Source organism: Sipha flava, unplaced genomic scaffold (assembly GCF_003268045.1).
Source record: "Sipha flava isolate LNK unplaced genomic scaffold, YSA_version1 37_pilon_pilon, whole genome shotgun sequence".
NCBI lineage: Eukaryota > Metazoa > Arthropoda > Insecta > Hemiptera > Aphididae > Sipha > Sipha flava.
This window is the reverse complement of record NW_020273087.1, coordinates 2,371,258-2,392,905: the sequence shown is the minus strand read 5'-3', so window position 1 is coordinate 2,392,905 and position 21,648 is coordinate 2,371,258. Positions and strand designations below refer to the sequence as shown.

At 26.8% G+C, this 21,648-nt stretch overlaps 3 protein-coding genes across 12 annotated transcripts; 1 reads left to right on the top strand and 2 right to left on the bottom strand.

Annotated features, from left to right (window-relative positions):
- The first annotated feature begins 55 nt into the window (after positions 1-55).
- Positions 56-5,747, top strand: LOC112688212 (MAGUK p55 subfamily member 7). Of its 10 annotated transcripts, none has more exons than XM_025561297.1 (14): positions 56-158; positions 210-488; positions 569-855; positions 931-1,062; positions 1,412-1,444; positions 2,169-2,336; positions 2,405-2,601; positions 2,674-2,792; positions 3,328-3,687; positions 4,118-4,320; positions 4,397-4,537; positions 4,591-4,763; positions 4,865-5,443; positions 5,504-5,746. In XM_025561297.1, exons 2-13 carry the CDS (start codon positions 449-451, stop codon positions 4,878-4,880), a joined length of 1,869 nt encoding a protein of 622 aa, XP_025417082.1. In that variant the 5' UTR covers positions 56-158; positions 210-448; the 3' UTR covers positions 4,881-5,443; positions 5,504-5,746. The 10 variants fall into 10 exon arrangements, with proteins under 10 accessions (XP_025417082.1, XP_025417085.1, XP_025417083.1 ...); XM_025561300.1 differs by having other exon boundaries at positions 70-338; positions 434-488; XM_025561298.1 differs by having other exon boundaries at positions 70-373; positions 434-488.
- A 1,451-nt stretch (positions 5,748-7,198) lies between these two features.
- LOC112688162 (protein canopy homolog 3) lies at positions 7,199-8,658 on the bottom strand. The gene is made up of 5 exons (XM_025561228.1): positions 8,207-8,658; positions 7,996-8,116; positions 7,795-7,929; positions 7,654-7,738; positions 7,199-7,595 (listed from the first exon to the last, which is right to left on the bottom strand). Exons 1-5 carry the CDS (start codon positions 8,304-8,306, stop codon positions 7,419-7,421), a joined length of 618 nt encoding a protein of 205 aa, XP_025417013.1. The 5' UTR covers positions 8,307-8,658; the 3' UTR covers positions 7,199-7,418.
- A 3,282-nt stretch (positions 8,659-11,940) lies between these two features.
- On the bottom strand, positions 11,941-13,450 carry LOC112688142 (PXMP2/4 family protein 3). The gene is made up of 6 exons (XM_025561198.1): positions 13,432-13,450; positions 12,950-13,113; positions 12,803-12,898; positions 12,526-12,688; positions 12,344-12,463; positions 11,941-12,278 (listed from the first exon to the last, which is right to left on the bottom strand). The coding sequence occupies exons 2-6, from the start codon at positions 13,045-13,047 to the stop codon at positions 12,177-12,179; spliced, it is 579 nt and encodes a 192-aa protein (XP_025416983.1). The 5' UTR covers positions 13,048-13,113; positions 13,432-13,450; the 3' UTR covers positions 11,941-12,176.
- Between the last annotated feature and the right edge of the window lie 8,198 nt (positions 13,451-21,648).

Here is a 21,648-nt window from a genome sequence, read left to right as displayed (position 1 = left end):
TAATAATAATAATAATAATAATAATAATAATAATAATAATAATAATAATAATAATAATATTGAATCGCGGGTGGTGGCCCCCTGCGTTGGCGGCACTGTGACGATTTCAGCTGACCTAGAATTGGATTGCGCCAGCCGTTCTGCAAAAAAAAAAATAAGTATGAAGCTGTACCTATTATTGCGATAAATTAATAAATAATATCGTCTAGCCCGTTACAACGTACGTGTAGTGATACCGCAGTGTTTACCTGAACCGCACTCTGATTATGTCGGCGGTCTCGTGTGCGGACGTATGTACTGCTGATGTTCCTGCTGTGCGTTTTATCGTTACGGAACAAGTAACGTCATTTCACTAGTACTGCGGCACCACCCTGTGTGATATACGCTCGCCTGCATGCGAGGTAAATCCCTTTGTGAACTCGTTGTGTTCCAGGTGTATTGTTGAGTCATGAGCATCACGATGGAACAGAACGGGGTCTTCGATCCCGGTAAGTCGAGTGGTGACGAAAGGAGTCTCGCCTTAGCGATGTGCTCATTTGAACTTTTGTGTTTTTTCTCTACCGTTCAGCTTTGGCCGGCCTGTTGGAGTCGTTAGTCGGATCGCGGGATGCCATCTCCGCGTCTAAAGAAGAACTGGACTTCTTGTCCAATCTATTGCAAAGCAAAGAACTACATGCTCTGTTCAAGGTGTACAACTCCATTGTTGATCGGGTGCATGATGATCGTCGATGCTCGCCTGTGCTGTCAAGTTCCATGCAAATCACTCTGGATGTTATGGAAGTCTTATTGCCTAGAATTTCTCTTAGCGATACATCCAGGCAACTCTTCCAACTATTGCAGAACCCTCACATACAGGTATATGCGCTCTAAGGAGCTGCACGGCTGTTGAAGACATTGTGTTGACTAAAAATTCTGTCATAACTACTTTAGGGGCTTTTGTGTGCACATGATGCGGTAGCTCAAAAAGACTACTTGCCTCGATTGCCTGAAATTCCCCAAGAAATGGATGAGGATGAAGAGACAATTAAGATTGTACAATTGGTCAAAAGCACTGAACCATTGGTACTAATATGCAATTAATGTTCTAAGCATGTCGATGTTTCCCTTATGGCTGTATAAACAATTTTTTTAATATTTTAATTTAATAGCTTGTTTCTACTACTATTTGGTATTTGCTTCTTGTAGCTTTTATTTTTAAATATTTTTTTTTTTTTTATTCTAGTCCCATTTTATTTTGTTTTTGTGTTTGTATTTTATTTTATTTTATGTATATACATATACACCTATGTTTTTATAATACATTTTTTTATTTTTTCTTTATTTGCATTTTATTTCTTAAACACGTTCACAACCTTAACTTCTTAGTGGTTAATCTGTTGTTTTTTGTATTAACTGTTTTGCATTTCACAAGGATGGGGAGCCTGATTCAGCCGAACCAATTGTGGTAAGTAAGGTGAAAAGGTTTAACAGGTGTACATTAGTCAAAAATATCAATCCATTATTTTTAGTTTTTATAATCTATAGGCTTTTTACACAGCTAAATTATACATCTGAAATTAAAATGTAGTATTTTTAGATTACTTACTGCAGTTTACTAAATGTGTCATTAATTAAGTGAGCATGGGTTTGCGTCATTAGTGTTCTAATCTTTCACGGCCTAGTTTTATTGTAAAATGAAGTTTCCTAAGCTATTGCCAACAAACCAATACCTATTTAATACATTAAAATATTCCATGTGAATTCCTTAAGTGACCTGTTAATCATTTGAGTGTGCTTTGTATAATACAAAAATATTTTTAGTTTTTGGTATACAAGAGTTGTGTATGTTATAGAAAGTGATGTTAAAATATATAAAATTCAAAAAATGTTTGCAAATAGAACTGAGATGTATATGGAACACATGTTGAAATGCCTAAAAATAAATCACTCTGATGGTACTGTGTAATAATTTTCTTTATTACTTATTAGTCACATATAAAATTACCTATTAAATCATTTGTCAAAGGTTTTTTTTCTTACTGATTTAAAAATATTATACTTGTATTAATTACATTATTTTAATAATATATCAATTCATTAAAACAAATAAACAATATTAAAATTTGAAAACAAAGTATGATATTTAAAATTTTAAATTATATACTATTAATTATTGGTAAAAATTACAGGGTGCTACAATTAAAACTGATGAAGAAAATGGAAAAATAATCATTGCAAGAGTGATGCATGGTGGTGCTGCTGATCGTTCTGGTTTGATAAATGTTGGTGATGAAGTATGTGAAGTAAATGGAATCAACGTTGAAGGAAAATCTCCAGCTGATGTATTACAGATATTGGTATAGAATAATAAACTTAGAATTTGTTATTTCAATACACTAAAAATACTTTTTGATTTTTCTTATAGCAACATTCTGAAGGAACAATAACATTCAAGTTGATTCCTGCCGATCCAAAAAGTGGAGCTCGTGAAAGCAAAATGAAAGTGAGAGCCCATTTTGATTTTAATACTGATGTTGATCCTTACATTCCATGCAAAGAAGCTGGCTTAAGTTTCAGCAAAGGAGAAGTATTACACATTGTTAGTCAGGATGATCCTTATTGGTAATTTTATATATTATATAAACTTACTTTAAGATATTTTAATTTATAAGTTTTTAATTTTGTAATATCTAGGTGGCAAGCTCGAAAAGAAGGTGATCGCAATATGAGAGCTGGACTAATACCTAGTAAAGCTCTTCAAGAACGTAAAATAATTCATGAAAGATTGTCTATGGCTGATCAAAAAAAGAAATGTAGGTTAAAATTTATATTTTATATTTAATAATTAAAACCAATTGATTTTGTTTCTTTTTGTATCTAAACATAACTTTTTGTGTTTAGTAAAAAAAAATGTATAACAGTATCGTCAGTAATTATATTAGTTATATATTTTAGTACAATTATTTCTTATAAAAAAAATTTTTAATAAGCCATCAAAATAAGTATTTTTTATTTACCAGTTTGAATTTTGAATCAATTTATATTTGTATTTGGCAAGTAAAGATTAAAAGCACACTTACATGTTTTTATTAAAAAATAGTAGCTATTTCTGCTAACCATTAATTAGTTGGTTGTTGAAGATTTTCTAGGTATACCTTTTACATGTACATGTATTTTTCAATATTTTTCAATTTTTATTTTACAATTTATACTTGCTGTTGAATAATTCTTTTACTGTGTTTGTGTTATTTATTATTATTATTTGTTTTTTTTTTTTTTTTTATTAACATGTTTTTTTTGTTTAGTAATGTATTATGATTAACATTTGGCTATGTTTGCGGATTACAGGGGTCATGGATACCATTAATGGGGGTTGTATTGGTGGGGGCGGAATGACATGTTTGCCAGACCGTTCAATAGCCAAGGACCCATTATGTGGGTCACTGGCTGCTCTGAACGATCTAGGTGAAGACATGGCGTCCGAATGTTTGGTACGCACACGTGTTAAAAAGGTTATCTATGACGCAGCTGAAAGTGATGATTATGACCGAGAAGATATTGCTACATATGAAGAAGTGGTAAAGCTGTATCCCAGACCTGAATTTCCTCGACCAATTGTCTTGATTGGTCCACCTGGTGTTGGCAGAAACGAGTTGAAGAGACGTATTATGGAATTAAATCCAGACAAATATCATACACCTGTACCTCGTGAGTATTTTTTTTGAAAAAGTGATATAACATCTTTATTAATTAGATTTTATCAACCAAATAAAACAATTAAAACAATTTTTTTTATTTTAAGTTTTTTTTTTAATTCTTTAATTATTAATATTGTACTTAATTGTATATGGTCAAATAAAGTCCATTGACTATAATTTGCTGTTATATGTAATAAAGGTATTCATGTCATTTAAATTGTAACCAAAATAAAAATCTTGTTGATAGAAGCTTAATTTATCCCATTTAGTTTTCATTCTACAATTAACATATAATTAAAATCTAGGTAAAAAATGTTAGGACTTTATTTAATGTTCACAATGCATTTAATTTTACTATTTTACTCTGAATTATTTCTTGATTTAAATAAATTAATTTTTATATATTATAATATAAACAATTTTAACTTGATTCTTTTTAGATACATCAAGGTCTCCTAGACCTGGAGAAGTGAATGGCAAAGAATATAATTTTGTCTCGAGAGAATTGATGGAAGAACAAATAGCTCGTGGTGAATTTTTAGAATTTGGTGAATACAAAGGCAATCTTTACGGCACATCTTTAGAAAGTGTTAAATCAATCATACGTTCTGGACTTACATGTATAATAAATCCACATTATCAGGTAAAAATAAATATTTAAAATTTAAAATGTTTGTACTATGAAAATTCGACTTTAATACAATGATTTAATTATTAAGGCATTAAAAATGTTACGGACACCTGATATAAAACCTTATATTATATATATTAAGCCACCACCATTTGATGTATTAAAATCAACTAGAAATGGTGCATTTGCAATGTCAACTTTTGATGAAACAAATTCTAGAGGTTTTACTGTAAGTAAATATCAAATCAGTTATTAAAACATGCTACATACATTTCTATTTAGGATGATGAGTTCAATGAAATTCTGAGAAGTTCCAAACGAATAGAATTCCTTTATGACCATTGGTTTGATGAAATAATAGTAAATGATGATTTTAAGTTGGCTCTGGAACAGTTGTTAGAAGCTGATCATAAATTAAAAACTGAACCATTATGGGCACCTGCTTCTTGGCTACAGTAAGTTGTGTGGTAAGCACATAGTTGTTTATTATTTAAATATATATATATATTTTATCATTAGAAGTATTATGATTCTAATAATTTTATTTTGTTAATAGTTATGTGCGAAACTAGTCAGTTACCTATTCTCAACCCGCCACCAAAACAGTATTTATACATATTCAATAGAACACAACCAAGGACTTCGACCAATAATAAAATTAAATAATCGATAGTTTTGTTCTGAATTTGAATGAATTTAGTTTTATTATTTTATTAGTTTTAAAATTATTATGATAGTTAAAAAGCAATGGAATAGGATTACATACATTTTTTTAACAAAATTTATTTATGCTTATAGAAAGAATGTTAAATAATTTCATAATTTTAAAATAATAGGCTATTTACGGTTGTGAAATTTAATTTAGATGATAACTAATCTATTTTTACCCATTTCTAGTCAATAATTTTTAAAAATCTTACATTTGTTGAGATTTTATTAGTAAGTTTTAGATTTTATAAAAATTATTACAAATTTTTTTTCTGAAACTATCATTATTTAGTATTGGCATTATGCCAATTTTCTTTTAAGTGTATTTTGTTTTGAAATAAGTTTATTATTGCCAAATAGAATTTACTTATTGCGTGACTCAGAATCAACACTGCGTTACTATCATTGAGAAATGTTGATACACGCTGTAAGTTACTATAGATAATATTTTATGTATGATGTTATTATTTTTGTATTTTGTTCATAGGTCTTAATGTTATGCCAATGGAACAAATATCTGTATTTATTTTTAAATTTTAAAGAATTGAGTTATAAAATTGATCTACCGCCTAATGCAAAGTTACAAAATTATGTATTATTTATCAATTAATTCTAATGATGAAATACATTAATATATTAGGGTACATTCGTTGAATAATTGTGTTATTGTAACTATTTTTTCTCTATAATTATAAAAAAAATTTAAAAAATGTTTAATAGTTTATAAAGCGGTTTTAGTTTATTGACTTGAATTTTATGTATACTGAACATTTAATAAAATGTTAATCAAAAATCATTAAAAATTGGTATTTTATTTTTTAATTGTACAATTCTTAAAATATTGTTTTTACATAATTTTATCAAACTCATTACTTTGTGTAAATACCTCGCTAATTACCATTTTAATTTATGGTCTATACAGTATTGAATATTTCACCAAATATTACTAATATATATACATACTAGCTGAATTATCTGGCTTCACCCCATATAGTGGATGATAGAAATATTTAAAGTATTGTTATAAGTGTTTTAATCATTCTTGTGTGCACAATTGTTCTTGGATAAGTATATTTTGGCAATATTTATCCATCGACTAAAGTTTGATTGGATTGATTGGATTCTTGGGTATTTTTAAACAAACTTTTAAATGTGAACAATTGATATCGAATGACCAAAAATACCTAGATATCTACCTATTATAACTTTATTCATATTACCCCTATATACTTATATAACTGACAATGTTAACCTTTGTTATAGGTTGGCTCTAGGAATTAAATTACCTGCTGCGCAATGTGTGTATAGTTTAGAAAAACCGTATGACAATTGGATTAGTAAGTACTCCTAGAACCATACAAAGATTATTTTATAACCATAAAGGTATAGATATATATTTTAGCCATGGCCATACACTAAGTGTATTATTTGACATTGACAATAATTTATGTTACTTGCCTACTACTAAGAACTTATCCAACATTCTATGGAAATTTGTATATAATATGGGTGAATGTACAGTCTATGAGTGAACACTATATAGTATGTACTCTAATATATAAATAGTATAGTATCCCTACACTCTTTTTTTCCGAGGGTCTGTATACTATTTGCAGGAACGTGGAAGAGAGTTCACAACATTAATAATTCAGAAAAAAACTTCCTATTGCTTAATATTTTTATTCAGTTTCAGTTTAATATCATAAACATTTTCCAGGGTTATTAACATCATTTATTGTAGATCTATCTAGTACTATAAAATTAATTATTTCCAAAATTATAATCTCTTTTTTTTTAACTTTATAGGAATTGATTAACCAATCAGTTTATTATTTACATTATTTGAAACCGTAATATTAGGGGAAATGATAGGCAAATTTAAAATGCCTGTTTAATAAACAAGTGACCACTAGAATTATCATTTAATGTTGTAAATTTAAACCTGATTTTTTTTTTTTTTTTATAATTCACCAAATTTAAAAATAAAATTAACAAAAATACCACAAATAAAGTTTAGATTTATTTTAATATTTATTACAATTACAATTTTGTCAATATTTTCTATTTCTTTAAATTAACATTTAATCTTTATGGCAAATAATTTGAAAAATATTGAGATATTCTACTGGCACTAAATTACATTAAATAGGAACAATAAATTAAAAAACTTGGAATTCCATTATTGGATTATATAATTAATTATATTCATAATAGTAAGTAAACACAAGACTTGATATATGATTAAATAAATTAAAATGATTTATAGAATTCAAAATGATAATGCACATTAATCAAATTCACTTAATTTATTATTATAAAAACATAATATTAAATATCACATGGATAATATAATTATGATAAAATTATTCATAATATCCAATTTTGTAGTTTTAATCATAGATTTACAATTCCTGTTTAATTTTTCCTGTGTCTCCTTTAACTAGTATTTCACTTAAACATGATACATCAGAACTTTTCAAAGCACGGTCTCTACATAAAAAATCTTTTAAACTTTTAGTTTGATCACTATAATACCACTGTTCTATATCTGATTCAAAATTTTCTAACATATCTTCGCACTGCAAAAATTTTTACTAAATTTAGTATTTCTTATATATATGTTGTTTATAATAGTACCTGAGTTTTCATATTTGTTATTTCAACTGATGGTTTGTCCCAGAGTTCATATGGTATTCCAAGCTCAACTTTTACACCTTTATTTCTATAAACGTAAAAAGGATTCATTATACATAGTTCAACAATAAATGTTATACTTACACAAGACCGTGTAGTGTTTCAAAAGTTTGACTCATTCCTTTAGCAAAACGTGTACTATCGGTTCTTTCTTTATGAATATTGTACTGCAATATTCTTTCACAGAGACCATCTAATGATTCAACTAGACGTAGTTCTCTAAAGAAAACTTTACATGAAATTTGTATAAAATTTAAAGCATTATACTATAATTGTACAACTCACGATTTTCTATACTCTTTTTTTATTTTCGGCTGATCTATAGAGTATCCGAGTTCTAAGTATTCACTTGTTTTACCCGTCTCTTGTAAACGACTTTCTAATTCTGTTGCTAATATTTTACAAGCTGAAAAAATGTCAAGAATAAACATACATTTTACATTTGATACTATGGTTCTTAAACTATAGCCCAGTATGCATTATGAATCATACAAACCTTCACATTTACTAGCATATTTAACACCTTCGTCTGATTGATCACACATTGATTTGGCTATGAGCAGTATGAAAATCAGCGATTGTACAAACTGAATCATTTTATAATTATATAAATTGTTCAACTAAATTTTTACTCGATAGAGGATTAATCACATAATCACAAAATTCCGCATAGCAGGTCTGGTTTTTCAATATTGATCATTTCATTTTAAAGTTGGAACACTAGGGGCTTCTGATCCGATGTTAACTAATTAGTATTTATCACCGATGTCGAAATAGTTGACTTGGTTCATAGTAGTTGGTGGTATTTACATTGTAATCTCTAATCGGTAATCACAATTTATACTTGAGACAACTGATAACGGGTGTGTGAAAATTAGTGATTGGCATAATCGAATGATTTTAATAATCGAAATATTAGTAATCGAGACATTTTTATAATCATAAGATGTCTCGAAATAATTATTCGAAATGTCCCATTGAAATATAATATATAAATATAAATATAATAAAATTTTATTTATAAACGTTCTGAGAAAATTTTGTTGTTTTGTGGTTAAGTAATTCAAAAATTATAACTATATATATTTATGACAAACTTTAAAATTAAATAACTAAGAATAACCGTATACCAATCAATATTTGTCTAACAACCAGTTCCACGAGTAGCACAAGTCGTAAATACAAAGACTCAAAGTGAACAACTAGTATTTACTTATTCGCAGTGGTTAAAGTAGGGAAAATGTTATGGGATGACTATATTCATAAAAATTGAGAAGCTTTCCCCTTCCTAATTTTAAATGTTACCAACCTTTTTTAGGAAACTCATGAGGTCTAAGCCTCCTTTGTTACACATATATGTTCATAAAAATGTTATTTTCATAGGGTGTAAAAACAAATTTCCCCCAAAGAAAAATAATTCTATACATATGCCTGCTCAAAAAAAAATAAATTGAAATACATAGTAGGTAATGTTTAAAAAAATTAACTTAAACTTAACAAAACTGAAAAGAAACAATTACTAACCATGTTAGTTGTTGGTCAACGTAGACAGTAACAAATACATACATTGCACGTGAAGTGTATACTGTCTATATTATAAGATAATGTCTATCCTCTATCATAATTTAACATTTATACTATTTATAGTTATTCTATTCTGTTTATATTTATTCTAAATAATAGTCGATATCACTATCACTTTGATTTTACAGCTATGGGTAATAACCGCTCGGGTTCATCTATAATTAGACACAGTGTCGATTAAATTAACCCATGGTATACATGATCTACCATTTTTTCTTATCGTTATACTTGAATATTATTTCTCCGAAATGTTTTCCACTTGTTTAAATAAATCAAGAAAATAAATTTCATGTAATTTTGTAATATTATAAGTATTGTATATTCAATATTGTATTTTAGTGACCAATGCCATTAAGCGTCCACCCGGACTTTTGGCGACTTAAATTAAAAAGGACGCATATACTTACCTTAAATAAGAAGGGTGATTCCGCCCCCTCCATTTTTAACCACTTTTTATTCGATTATAAAGATAAAAAATAATATTCCTCCCTCAATCCTTCGTTCCATGAAAATCATACAAATTTTTTTTCATTCAATACACATTTCGAAATCAAGAATTGATTATTTTTAAAATAAATGAGATATCACTCAAAATAATCTCTCGGGTATATAATCGAATTACTATTTTGATAATCGAGATATCTCGTTTGTATATCTCGATTACACCCAACACTAGTGAAAATCATACGAATAATATAACTCTATGATGAAAATACCACAGAAATATATATATATATATAAATATAAAACTAAATACCCGACTCTTTACGTTCTAGAATAAAAATATGAAGCCTAATCGCCATAAGGTTGGGCAACGTTTACAAACGGATATTGTCCATATCTCATGGTATCAAATAATCAAAATTCAAATTACATTTTGCTCAACGAACGTCAATCGTGACTCGTTTTATGGTTTTGAAGAAAAAGGATTAACGTTTTATCGAAACTTGAGTTTGATTTAAAATTTAAACTGTGTTGTAGTACACAATATTCCTATACCTTATGGTGTGTTCCTGACAGGAACTTCCTGCAGTGTACATATCGGTGAAAACCAATATCTGTTAACACTTGATAATTGAATCCTTTGTTATTATATTAAATTAATTTACGTAATTTAGCTTAATTCCTTTGTAAGCAAAACTCCAAACAAGTGTTATATTTATATTATATATAATACCTGCACATTTTTAGATTTTAAAATAAAAATTTTAGGTACCTACCTATGCAAATTATTACAATTTTCCAGTTAGACAAGTGTTAAATCTTTAAGTGCCTATTTACACAATTTACATAGTTAACAGAGTTATACAGTAATAAATATTAGTATTACACCATTAGAATAATAAGAATTAATAGGCGATTTTAAATTTTTGAAGTTTTACTTTTTATGATTACATAATCAGTCACTCATCACAATGATGTTGATTACAAAGTTTGAACATTGCCCAATCTGCATATATAGGCTCTCTAGCTTAATATATATTTATGGAAAATTCTCAATATTTAAACCCATGAAACTTAAGTTCTTCCATGATTAAATGCTTTATTTTTTTAAATAAGCAATTGGTTTTTGTCATAAACATATAAAGATCATTATATGTGTATGGTTCCTCTGTTACTGAAATGTTCTATGGACTAAGATCAGTGCTGGATTTAAGGAAATAGACCATGAGCCATTACAAAATAAGTATTTCATTGTAAACTTAATATAATACAATTATAAAAATTTTTGAACTAATAAAATGTACTTGTTGAAAATTTCTTAATAGCTTTAAGTTTACTTTTTAAGTACTAAACACATTTGAATTATAAATTATCCAATTATTTGGATAAATTAAAATAAAAAATTAATAACAGTTGATATGAATTTAATCACGTTACAGTATATATTTTTGAAGCCTCTATAATTGATTTAACCTAATAAAAGTCCTGTCATGTGACCTACATAATATTGCACTAGGACTCCCTACAGTTCAAAATTTAATTACGACTAAGATGTACTTAGTTTATGATTACTGGTAGGATAAAATTATTTTGAGTAGGAGATGTCTTAATTGTGTTTACACGTTTTTTAAAATATTAAATAATCTAATTCTTTATTTTCAAAACATATGCATTAATTTAATCATTACTAAAAAAATTGGCTTTTTAATTTTGCTGGATATATGAATATATTATTAAACTTCTACAAATTATTAGAAAATTACTTGTAAAAAATACTGGAAAAATTATTAAATAATTAGCTTTCATAATGTGTTTATATTATTGAGAATAATAAAAGTATAGTGAAACTTCCATGCAACAAACTTCTGTATAACAACATTTTCTATTTAACGAATAATTGTGGAGAACCATGATCATCATTGTCAATCAATTTGTAATTCTATTTAACTAGGTCCTCTGTACTACGAATTTTATTTGTTCCCCATGAGACTTCGTTGTACGAAAGTTTCGCTGTATTTGGATTCCAATGGAATTTTGTATGCAGGAATAAAAGTAAAACTTAATTATCTAAATTCAAATGATAAATGATACTAATTTTATTCAAAATCTTTTACTTCAAAATCCTAGCTACAAAACAAAAAAAATGTGTCATATATGATCATCAAAAATTACATTTTCTTTCAACAATTAATATTTATTGGTCACCTTAAATAACAATTTATATAAAATAAAAAAAATATGTACTTAAATAATATAAATCAAAATATCTAGGTATGTTTTGATTTCTAAGTCTTATATTTTATTTAACACCTGCCTATTTGAGCATTTCCCATATTTTACCATATATCATAGACCTAGTTGGTCTATGATAAATACAGCTAAAAATAAAATAAAATGTATACATTATATACATATAATGTATATATTTTTAGTCTTCATTATTTAACAATATTTGCACGTCTAAAATCATCATTGCGTTTTTTATATGTAATAAACATTGCCCAAAAGAAGCCAACCATGTTATGAAATAGTACATGTAGCTAAAATAGAAATTGATAATTAGTCAAATAGGTAATAATTAATAAAACGTAAGATAAATATTTACCATTGGAGGTACAAATTTCACATTGAAAAACTGTATCAAAGAAACAATTTGCCAATTTGCTTTTAATATTGGCCAGTAAATTGCATAAATCTGTTTCATTGTGTCTTCATGTGATTTTCCCTACATGAATTTATAGTTAGTATTATAAAATTGATAATAAATATACAAAATATACTTCTTACCTCAAATCTTGATAACACATATAAAGAAAGAAATTGATAGAATGGTGTAAATAATAAACGCTCTATACCAAATTTTAAAAAGACCATTTTAGATGTATTTTCTGGAAACATACTTTCTAAATTCTCATAAAAAAAATGTGGTACAGGTCCTCCAAACAAAAGCCTAGAACAAAAATAATACTATTAATACAGTACAAACATTTGTAAGAAAACAATGAGTTAATTTACAACAAAAGTTTAAATTTAAGTATATAAAAAAATTATCAAATATCATTACCCAAATAATCCAAAAGCCACAACACTATCTTGGTCAATCATTTTTGCTCCAGCAATATTTTGTAAAGTAATATTTCCCAGTGAAGCAATAATACAACTAAAAATATAAATATAAATAAAAATAATAATAACTATATAGTTATAATACCTGGTGATAGATTTAGTACGAATAGGTCTTGAGTTCAAGCGCTCTAAATAGGTTAACACTAAACTTTGTAATAACTCAACAGGTTTTGAAAGTGCCATTTTGATAAAATAATTAACAAATGATCTTCTTAGTATGATCCTATGTAATATCAAGTGAATACAGTTCTATAATAACATAATATTTCACAGTTGAAATTATACAAAACTATTTTTATTTATACCAATGTGTAATTTATCTACAAACAAAATAAAATGATAGTTAGCCTTTAAACAACCTGTTCGTAGTAATTATAATAATCAATTAAATTATTGAAGAATGATATGAAACATAATGTATGTGAAAATAATAAAAAATTTCTGATAATAATTTAAAAAAAACCAGTCATCATGAAAGTTGAACACGTCGCCTTGAATATCGAATTTCACTGGTGAGAAATCTCAATCTCGACTCAAGGGTTCGCAATGTTCAAACATGATATTTACTTTCCAACGTCAAACGTGACATCACAGTTGTACCACTTAAACGTTGCAGTGCCCTACCTTAAGATTTAAATTTACGGTTTTCTGGGTTATGAGCATTATGTTGATAATACGATGTAGATACTCCTATATATTCCATACCTGCGATAGTGTGTTCAATTTTGCGGCACATTGTTCATTCTTTGTCCATCAGGTAGCGCTAAGGCCAACTTTTGTATGCTGTTTATAGAATTTATACATGATAGTGTACCAATTATTGGATTATTTTAATAAAAAAAATTGAAAAAATACTTTACTGTACTACATATAATGCAGTATACTGTAGTACAGGGAGTGGTTATTTATTCATTAATTTGGACTTTTTCAAGTGCCTATATAATAAACAAAAGTTTTTTCTTTATTAATTTATATCCATGATTATAACCAAATAGTAAATAATAAATAATACTAAATAATTAATGTATGCCCCATGAATATCTTTCACAGGCGCGGATCTAGAAATGAAAAAAGGGGAGTTTAGTAAAGTGAGTTACTGCCTTAATTCGTTGCCCATGTCGATTTGTACGAAGTCTTTCTTACATCTATTTTTTTAAATATTTTAAGTACCCACGTTCGATATGGTTCTACCTAATGTCTAAAGGAGGGCTTCAGTCCCCATAGACCCCCCCTTGTAACTGAGACTGCAAATTAGTACTGATGTAGGTTCATGAAAGGACGGAAATAATGTATACCTATACATTTTCATAGAATTTATAGTTTGTACTTTGCATTTATGTTTAAAAATTTTAATCCTCATCATAGGTGTGCGCATGGGTGTAACTTATAGAGCTATAGCCACACCTGAGACTTTTTTTTAGGTAGCTAGGTACTAAGTACTTCGGTAAAAAGGACTAATAACTCCTTTTTTTGGAAAATCGAAATTTTTTTTATCAATTTTATCAAATTACAAAAAATTTAAATTGCCAGGACTGGCGTTCATCGATAATCAGATTGTACATCCGTTTTTCTAATAAATTTTATTTTTACTTATGTTTTGTGTATCTATTTTTTTTTTTTTTTTAAGGCGGGGTGGGTGATTAAATAAAATAAAAGCCACACCGGAAACAGGAATCTGCGCTCGCCTATGATCCTCATAATTCATCAATTATTATAGTCAAATAGAAGAAGGAAGAAGGAAGATGCTGAGTACAATAATGAAAATAATATGACTTTGCACTGTGCGCTCAAAAAAAAGTGGCCTTCTTACCGCAAACTAGCGTGAATTTTGATTAATAAATACCATTAGATTAAGACACGCTTTCAGCACCGAGTGTCTACATCATGGTCTTCAAGATCTATCTTCTAAGATTGAAATCTACACCGTTTTATCTACATCGTGGTTACAAATCTTAACGCGGATTGTTGTTAGTAATCACATGCGAAACACTAGATCGCACTGCACTGCACATATACTGTTTTCTAGATGTCCTGCTCATTAACTCTTTCTTTCTCTATCAAACACTATCTAACGGACTGAGTATTATTGTTTAATAATATTATTTTTTATTATTTATTATTATTATTATTATTATTATTATTAATTTAATGTCTTTTCAAGACGACTTCCTTCGAGAAGTCTGAATTCCTGACGCGCGACTAGAAAATTTACTTTTTGCATAATTAGTAATACTGAAACTTCGGAAAGTCCACATTATATCGACCTATTTTCAAGGTTGAACATGAAAACAATATTGTTGACGTCTGATCGATTTTGTTCGATAACTTTTTTCAAAGAGTTTTCGGCAAATACATCAGTACATCACATTGTATTCATCATAGTTTTTTTTCGATCTATACATTTTTTTTCATTCAACCACAGTTAACCTTTAACTTAAAAGTGTACCTTTATAAGTCGTAAGTTTGACCGATACCAAGAAACTAATTTTTTATTTATAGTATCATTAAACCTATTTACCATAACATACAGTTTATGGCAGTTATTCACAATTGCTGTGTAAAAATCGTAATTTTAGAAATAATATGTTTTACCGTATCCTTTATTATAAATCTAGCTACTGCTACAGTGGCGTTTGAATATAGTCAAAAGTTTCAATTCATCAATTACATAGAACTTAGAACCTCGTGGACACTCGATGAACGTTAATTTGAATTTGGTTTTAATATTGACGTTACCTTGTGATGTGGCCTGTAACAATAATAGTAATATTATTGAGAAGTTAATAATATATATTCACTTAATTATAACGTTATAATCTTCGGCGTCTTCACATTGCCTATTCCCACGACTGAAAACTTTAAACGACTGCCGTTCACAATGTCAAGGCAGATTTATAACTAATTATTTTGCAATACCTATATAGTATCGTTATATTATATTCGGTCACTTAACATTTAAAACTATCAATAAAACACTAAATATTTGTGACGATTTGTAATTTCATTCGTAATACTCTTTGATAGCGATAATCTGCTTTAAATATCTGAAGGATAGTTAGATATAATTTTAACTAATTTAATTTTAGTTAATGAGTTTAGCTTATAGAATTCATATACAGTAGCATATTTAATAGTGTTTAATAGGTACACATACTTAGTGCTTAATAATAATAATAAATTCCAAAAAAAAATTGTTTCAAATATTTGTAATTCTTAGAGTTAATTGAATAATTAATATTTACTTAGACTTCATAGGTGTCTATAGTGCATTATGTACAAGTATGTGTACACAACTCTAAACTATCTTGATTGTAATTAATGTCATTAAACATAGATAACATTGTGTTATGTTTATATCTATAATTGGATTATCATTTTTTACTACTAATTTATGTTCATATTGTAGGAGTTTGACGTAAGTATAATATAATTCTCAGAAGTAGGTATAAAGTATACAAGTACTACTAAAGGCTCGAATTACAATTTACATACGTATCTCATACGTACAATTTAATATTATTTTTTTTTTAATTAACAATAGTCATAAGTAGGGAACGGATTTATATGTAATTAAAATACAGAAATATGTACATATATATGTAAGTATAATTTATAAAATATGTGCTAAAAACATCCAAATATGTGGGGAAAAAAAACTTTAAAAAAAAAGTGATTATTATTATTAAATTATCAAAAAGATTTGTTGCATTGAATTATTACAATATCTTGTAAATTATCAAATGCTAAATGTCGCCTATTAGGTATCAAAATATTTTTAAAACGGCTAAATTATAGTTTCACATCAACCGATGTATTAAAAGCATATTTCAAGTGTATACTATCAGAAGGCGATAATTCCAAATTTTTAAAAGGTTGTCTGCCATTCATTATGTCATTGATTGTTTTAAAATCAATATTGCCTAAAATTTTTTTCTGTAACAGCATGAATTTTCTTTTTTACGACATCTATTGGTCCGCTTACGAGTTTTAATCGCTGATTTAACAATTTGCATACTTTCATTTGGGGACATATTTTTTATTAATAATTTTGTTAAATTATTTTTAATTAAAATTAAATAATTTTCAATGTTTCATTTTGCATATTATTTTGAGCTTTTCCAATAGCGATAAAAGTTTCTGGATCTAATTTTAAAATAATTTCTTGTATTTTCGTACGAAGAAGACGTATGAATGATGAAATGATAAAAATATGTTTAAAAATAATTAAAAATTAGTGAAATATGTAAAAATATGTAATTATACCAAAATATGTAAAAATATGTAAAATAAAAGTATCATCATTTTAATAGGAATGATTTAAATCATAAACATTTCTTATCGAATCTTAAATATCTCGTTTTAATAAAAATATGCATTTACATATAAATCCGTTCCCTAGTCATAAGCATACGGAGATTTGTATTTCAGGTGGTGCTTACAATACTTTTGGACCTTATCTCAATAAAACATGTAGGTATATTTATTAAATGATGATACATAAATAATTAAATAAAAAAAAACTTTAATTTTTTATTTAATATTGTAGTATATTAATCCTATTAAATATTTTTTTCTTGAATCTCCTATATTTTTTTCTAATAACTTCAATTATTTAATATTTGTACTTTTGTTTACAACTGTAGCTATTATATACACCATGAGAAAATTGTCACGAAAATTTAGATCGTTTTATTTTATTTTTCCTATTACAAAAAATAATTTATTTTTTACCAAATATTTTAGAATAAATTACATTTAATTTGAGCAACAACGTTAAAATATAGATCCCTTACTTTTTGACTTTAATTTTAGGGCCCCTTTTACAACATTTTGGGAGGTATCCGGGCACACCTGACACCTCCCGTGTGTACCCATATGATAATGATAAAATAAACAAATATTTTTTCAATCTATATTTGATAGTATAAATTGAAGTTCTTTAGACATTTAAATCCCTTTTTAGTACAAACAAACGTCCTTCAAGAGTTCAATATAGTAAATAAGTATTCAGCAAACTTAGAAATATATCAAATACAGGTATTTATAAGGTATACAGGGTAAAAGTTTAGTAAAAGTTAGTAGGAACACACGAAGGTCATATTATAATAAAATTTACCTAACAAGTCTGGTTTTTATATTATAACTTTTTGATTTTATTTTTATTTATATATAATATATATTATCGATAATTTTTTAGTTCTTTAAATTTAACTTGAATATATTTATTTAGATTAAAATCTATATGTATAGTATATCATTAATTGCAAAACTATTTTATAATTTCTTAATGTTAAAAAGTCTTACACGAAATCTAACCGACAATTTAATTATTAATTATTAGTCAGTACCTGTACCACGAAATATAAGTAAATATAATATACCACTATATAAATATAGTATCACAGCCATCTAAAGGTAAATATTAATAATATTATTATTGTTGTAATCGCAATTATAATTAGTAATTAAGTATCAAATTATTATGATCGTATTTAGAGAATCATAATCAAGCTAAGCCACCAGTGTGATTTTTAGGTTTACCAGTATTTCAATCATTACATTGCGGGTTATTACAGTATATTATAATATATTAGTTGAAGTGATGACAATTATAATTTGTACAATATGTATCTATAAAAAAAAAAATAGATAATCCAGAAATGTTAAGCCCGGTTTACACGCAACGACTTATTGCACGTTATGCTGGACATATAAAATGAACAATAAGATGTACATTTTATAAAGTGTCTACATGTTCCAACTTTTACTCAGTTTTCCATCCCAGTTTCAACTGTATTTCTGTCCATTCTTCAATAGTTTTCAGTTATTTTAATGATGTTTGACGATATGGAGAAGAACTATTGTGGTTTACCATAATGTTCCTAGTGTATGTGCAACAAAATTTCGTAGATCAGACATGTTCGCAAGAAAACAAAAAATCCCATGCGAATAAAATTTTATATTATATTATAGGTTAATATACCTACTAATAGTAGGTCCTACTATAATATATTATGATAATTAAAAACAAAAAAAACGAAATTAAGTTGTTAAAACTATTAAGTAAAGGAGAAAATTAAACCTAAAAAGGACGAGAAGTTGTACTATACACCAATTTTGCATTTACATGTGACGACATGTCGTTCAATTTCGCGTAAAATGAATCCGCGCCCATCAGTATTTCGATCAAATCTTGGATTTCATTCCGATTCGATAAGACGTACGATTTAATGTATACACGCTCCGTTTTACTTGATACGATTAGTCGTGTTTAATAAAACGTACAATAAGTCGTTGCGTGTAAACCGGCCTTTATTAAAACGGAAAATTTCCTTTGTTTCATATATTTCTATCCTAGCCACCAAATAATTTCCAAAATCTGAAGGCGTCGTGGCTGAAAAGGATAAGACCAATAATGTGTCTAAATGCACATTCACCAGTTCGAATCCACTCATCGGTGATTTCGTGAAAATTAATGTTCTAAAAAAAAAAAAATCATAATCTATAACTATCTACCTATAAACGTAGTAGTATTTTACTAGTAAAAAATAATTGATTTCAATTATTTGTATTCATTATTTATTCATTATCATAAATTGAATATTTGATCCAAATAATGATTTTTTTTTAAATTCAAATTCTTTTTTACTTCTTGCTTATCGACATTTAAGTATGATATTTATTATTATTCTCAGTTAAGTGTTTTATTCATATAAAATTATATCTTAATTACAAAAATGTATGAATTTGTCGATTATTTTTTAGAAATTGTGTGGTTCTGTCTTATTAATTAATAAAAAATGTTATTTATAACAATTTAAATCGTACAATGACGATTGTATTATTAAATTAATAAATATACTTGATGATTATTGAATAGCATAATAAACTTATTATATGTAATAAAAAAAAACTGGTGTAGCGTTTGAAAAAAATATTTTTCATACGTTTATACATTAAATTAATTTAAAAATGTAAAAGATAATTTATTAAAATATACTCTTTGTTGGCAGTCGTGGAATTCCTCATATAATATGTACTTCCTTTAAAAATTATTCAATTTGTTCAAATTTTATCTATATTTTTCAGATATAAATTTAAATTTAGTTGTAAAAGTCTGAATTTTCGAAGTTGTAATTTATTTTTGTGATGTGCCAGTTGGTTTACTTTGCTTATAATATTGATCCAACGAACACGTTGCATTATACTTACACTTAATAGAGGGTGAACAATAACTAAACTACCAAAGTAATTGGGTGGGAATATCGGTAGAACTTGGAAAAAAAAATAATTCCATTAATGAACCTTTAATATTACAGTTTATCATGATACATATCGGCAAATCATGATTTAGCATAGACCGCTATTAAAACTAACTTTTTTAAAATAATTTTTTTAATTACTCACAAATCCCTACATTTTCATTTTGATTAAAGAACTTATATGTTCAACGTTATCATCTGTTTTTAATATAATAGCAGGTTTTTAATATAAATTTTCTCTAACATATGAGACGCTTACATCTTCGGATACCGCAGGATATTCTATTAAGGGATAAAGAAGAACATTCATTAGAAGATGAAGATTAATCCTAAATATACAATACATATTAGTAATAATATAATATTTTTATATTAGTCATCAGTAAAGCATGGATTTTTAAATAATAAAAAAGTCAAAATATGTAAATATTTATGTTCTTATTTTTGCTAAAATAGGTATTAAACAACGTAAAATATTTAACAAAAAAAATCGATATTTTACATTAATTTAATCATCTTCATTGTTGTCTTCTTTGAAACAATTGGATCCGACGTACATTTAAAGATTTTCAAATTTTAATGTACGGCGGTTAGATTTCAAAGTCAACTCATAGCGGCTGAGGGTGCATTCAACGTCGACCGAGGTTAATGAGGCATATTTCATACCACATCTGTCGGATGGTGCTACTTCAATATAATTTGACATATTTTCACTTTTATTAATAAGATTATCTTTAATAGTTTTAATTTTTTTTGTAAACCAACGTATTACCCAGTACGTAATTTAATTTATTTTTATAATAACTCCGGATTCTCCTTGAACTTCATTTCATTGAATTTCTTCATGTTCCACTATCGCCAGACTCTCAATTATTGTTAAATTTAATGTTTCTAATTATTTTATTATTAACCGAGAAACAAAAAAATTGTGGAAATATGTATAAAATATTTTTGCAAATTATTATTTTACATAATATTTGAAGTAATAGTGATTGTAGTATTTGGATCAAGATTTGGAATATTTTCTTTAATTTAATTCCAATATAATAATTGTAAATAAAATAAAAACTGTATTGAAATAGTATGAAAATGTGAAATATTTACAAAATATGTAAATATTGATAAAATATTTAAAATAAAAAAGGTCTCATATTATTCAGAGTATTATGAAACGTACTTATTTTTAATTGAAATTGAGAAATGCACATTCAATAACATTATGTAATTACATAAAAACCCGCGCCCTAATCATCACTATCAAACTATTTTTAATATTAAATATAAATTATTTAATAATATAACTTTTCAAAATGTTTGTAAGAACACCTGGTGCGCTGAAATATTTTTTAATTTAAATAAATAAACAAGAAAATAAAAATAAATTCAGAAAACTACATATTTACCAATCATTGGAATTAGTCCTACCCATAAGTAAACAATAATATAAATGTGTAAAAGATTGATCATTTTTATTTTCATTTATTTTGGCTTGTATGCAGTGCGTTGAATATGAGTACCTAAA

Excerpts from the sequence above, each read along its gene's own strand:
- LOC112688212 (XM_025561296.1), top strand. The coding sequence starts at position 449 with ATGAGCATCACGATGGAACAGAACGGGGTCTTCGATCCCG. Across the intron at positions 856-930 it reads TGCAGAACCCTCACATACAG|GGGCTTTTGTGTGCACATGA; the intron begins GTATATGCGCTC and ends TAACTACTTTAG. Across the intron at positions 4,321-4,396 it reads TAATAAATCCACATTATCAG|GCATTAAAAATGTTACGGAC; the intron begins GTAAAAATAAAT and ends TTAATTATTAAG.
- LOC112688142 (XM_025561198.1), bottom strand. The coding sequence starts at position 13,047 with ATGGCACTTTCAAAACCTGTTGAGTTATTACAAAGTTTAGTGTTAACC. Across the intron at positions 12,899-12,949 it reads CGTACTAAATCTATCACCAG|TTGTATTATTGCTTCACTGG; the intron begins GTATTATAACTA and ends TTATATTTTTAG. Across the intron at positions 12,689-12,802 it reads GTGGCTTTTGGATTATTTGG|GCTTTTGTTTGGAGGACCTG; the intron begins GTAATGATATTT and ends TTTTTGTTCTAG.
- LOC112688162 (XM_025561228.1), bottom strand. The coding sequence starts at position 8,306 with ATGATTCAGTTTGTACAATCGCTGATTTTCATACTGCTCATAGCCAAA. Across the intron at positions 8,117-8,206 it reads ATATGCTAGTAAATGTGAAG|CTTGTAAAATATTAGCAACA; the intron begins GTTTGTATGATT and ends ACATTTTTTCAG. Across the intron at positions 7,596-7,653 it reads TAACAAATATGAAAACTCAG|TGCGAAGATATGTTAGAAAA; the intron begins GTACTATTATAA and ends AAATTTTTGCAG.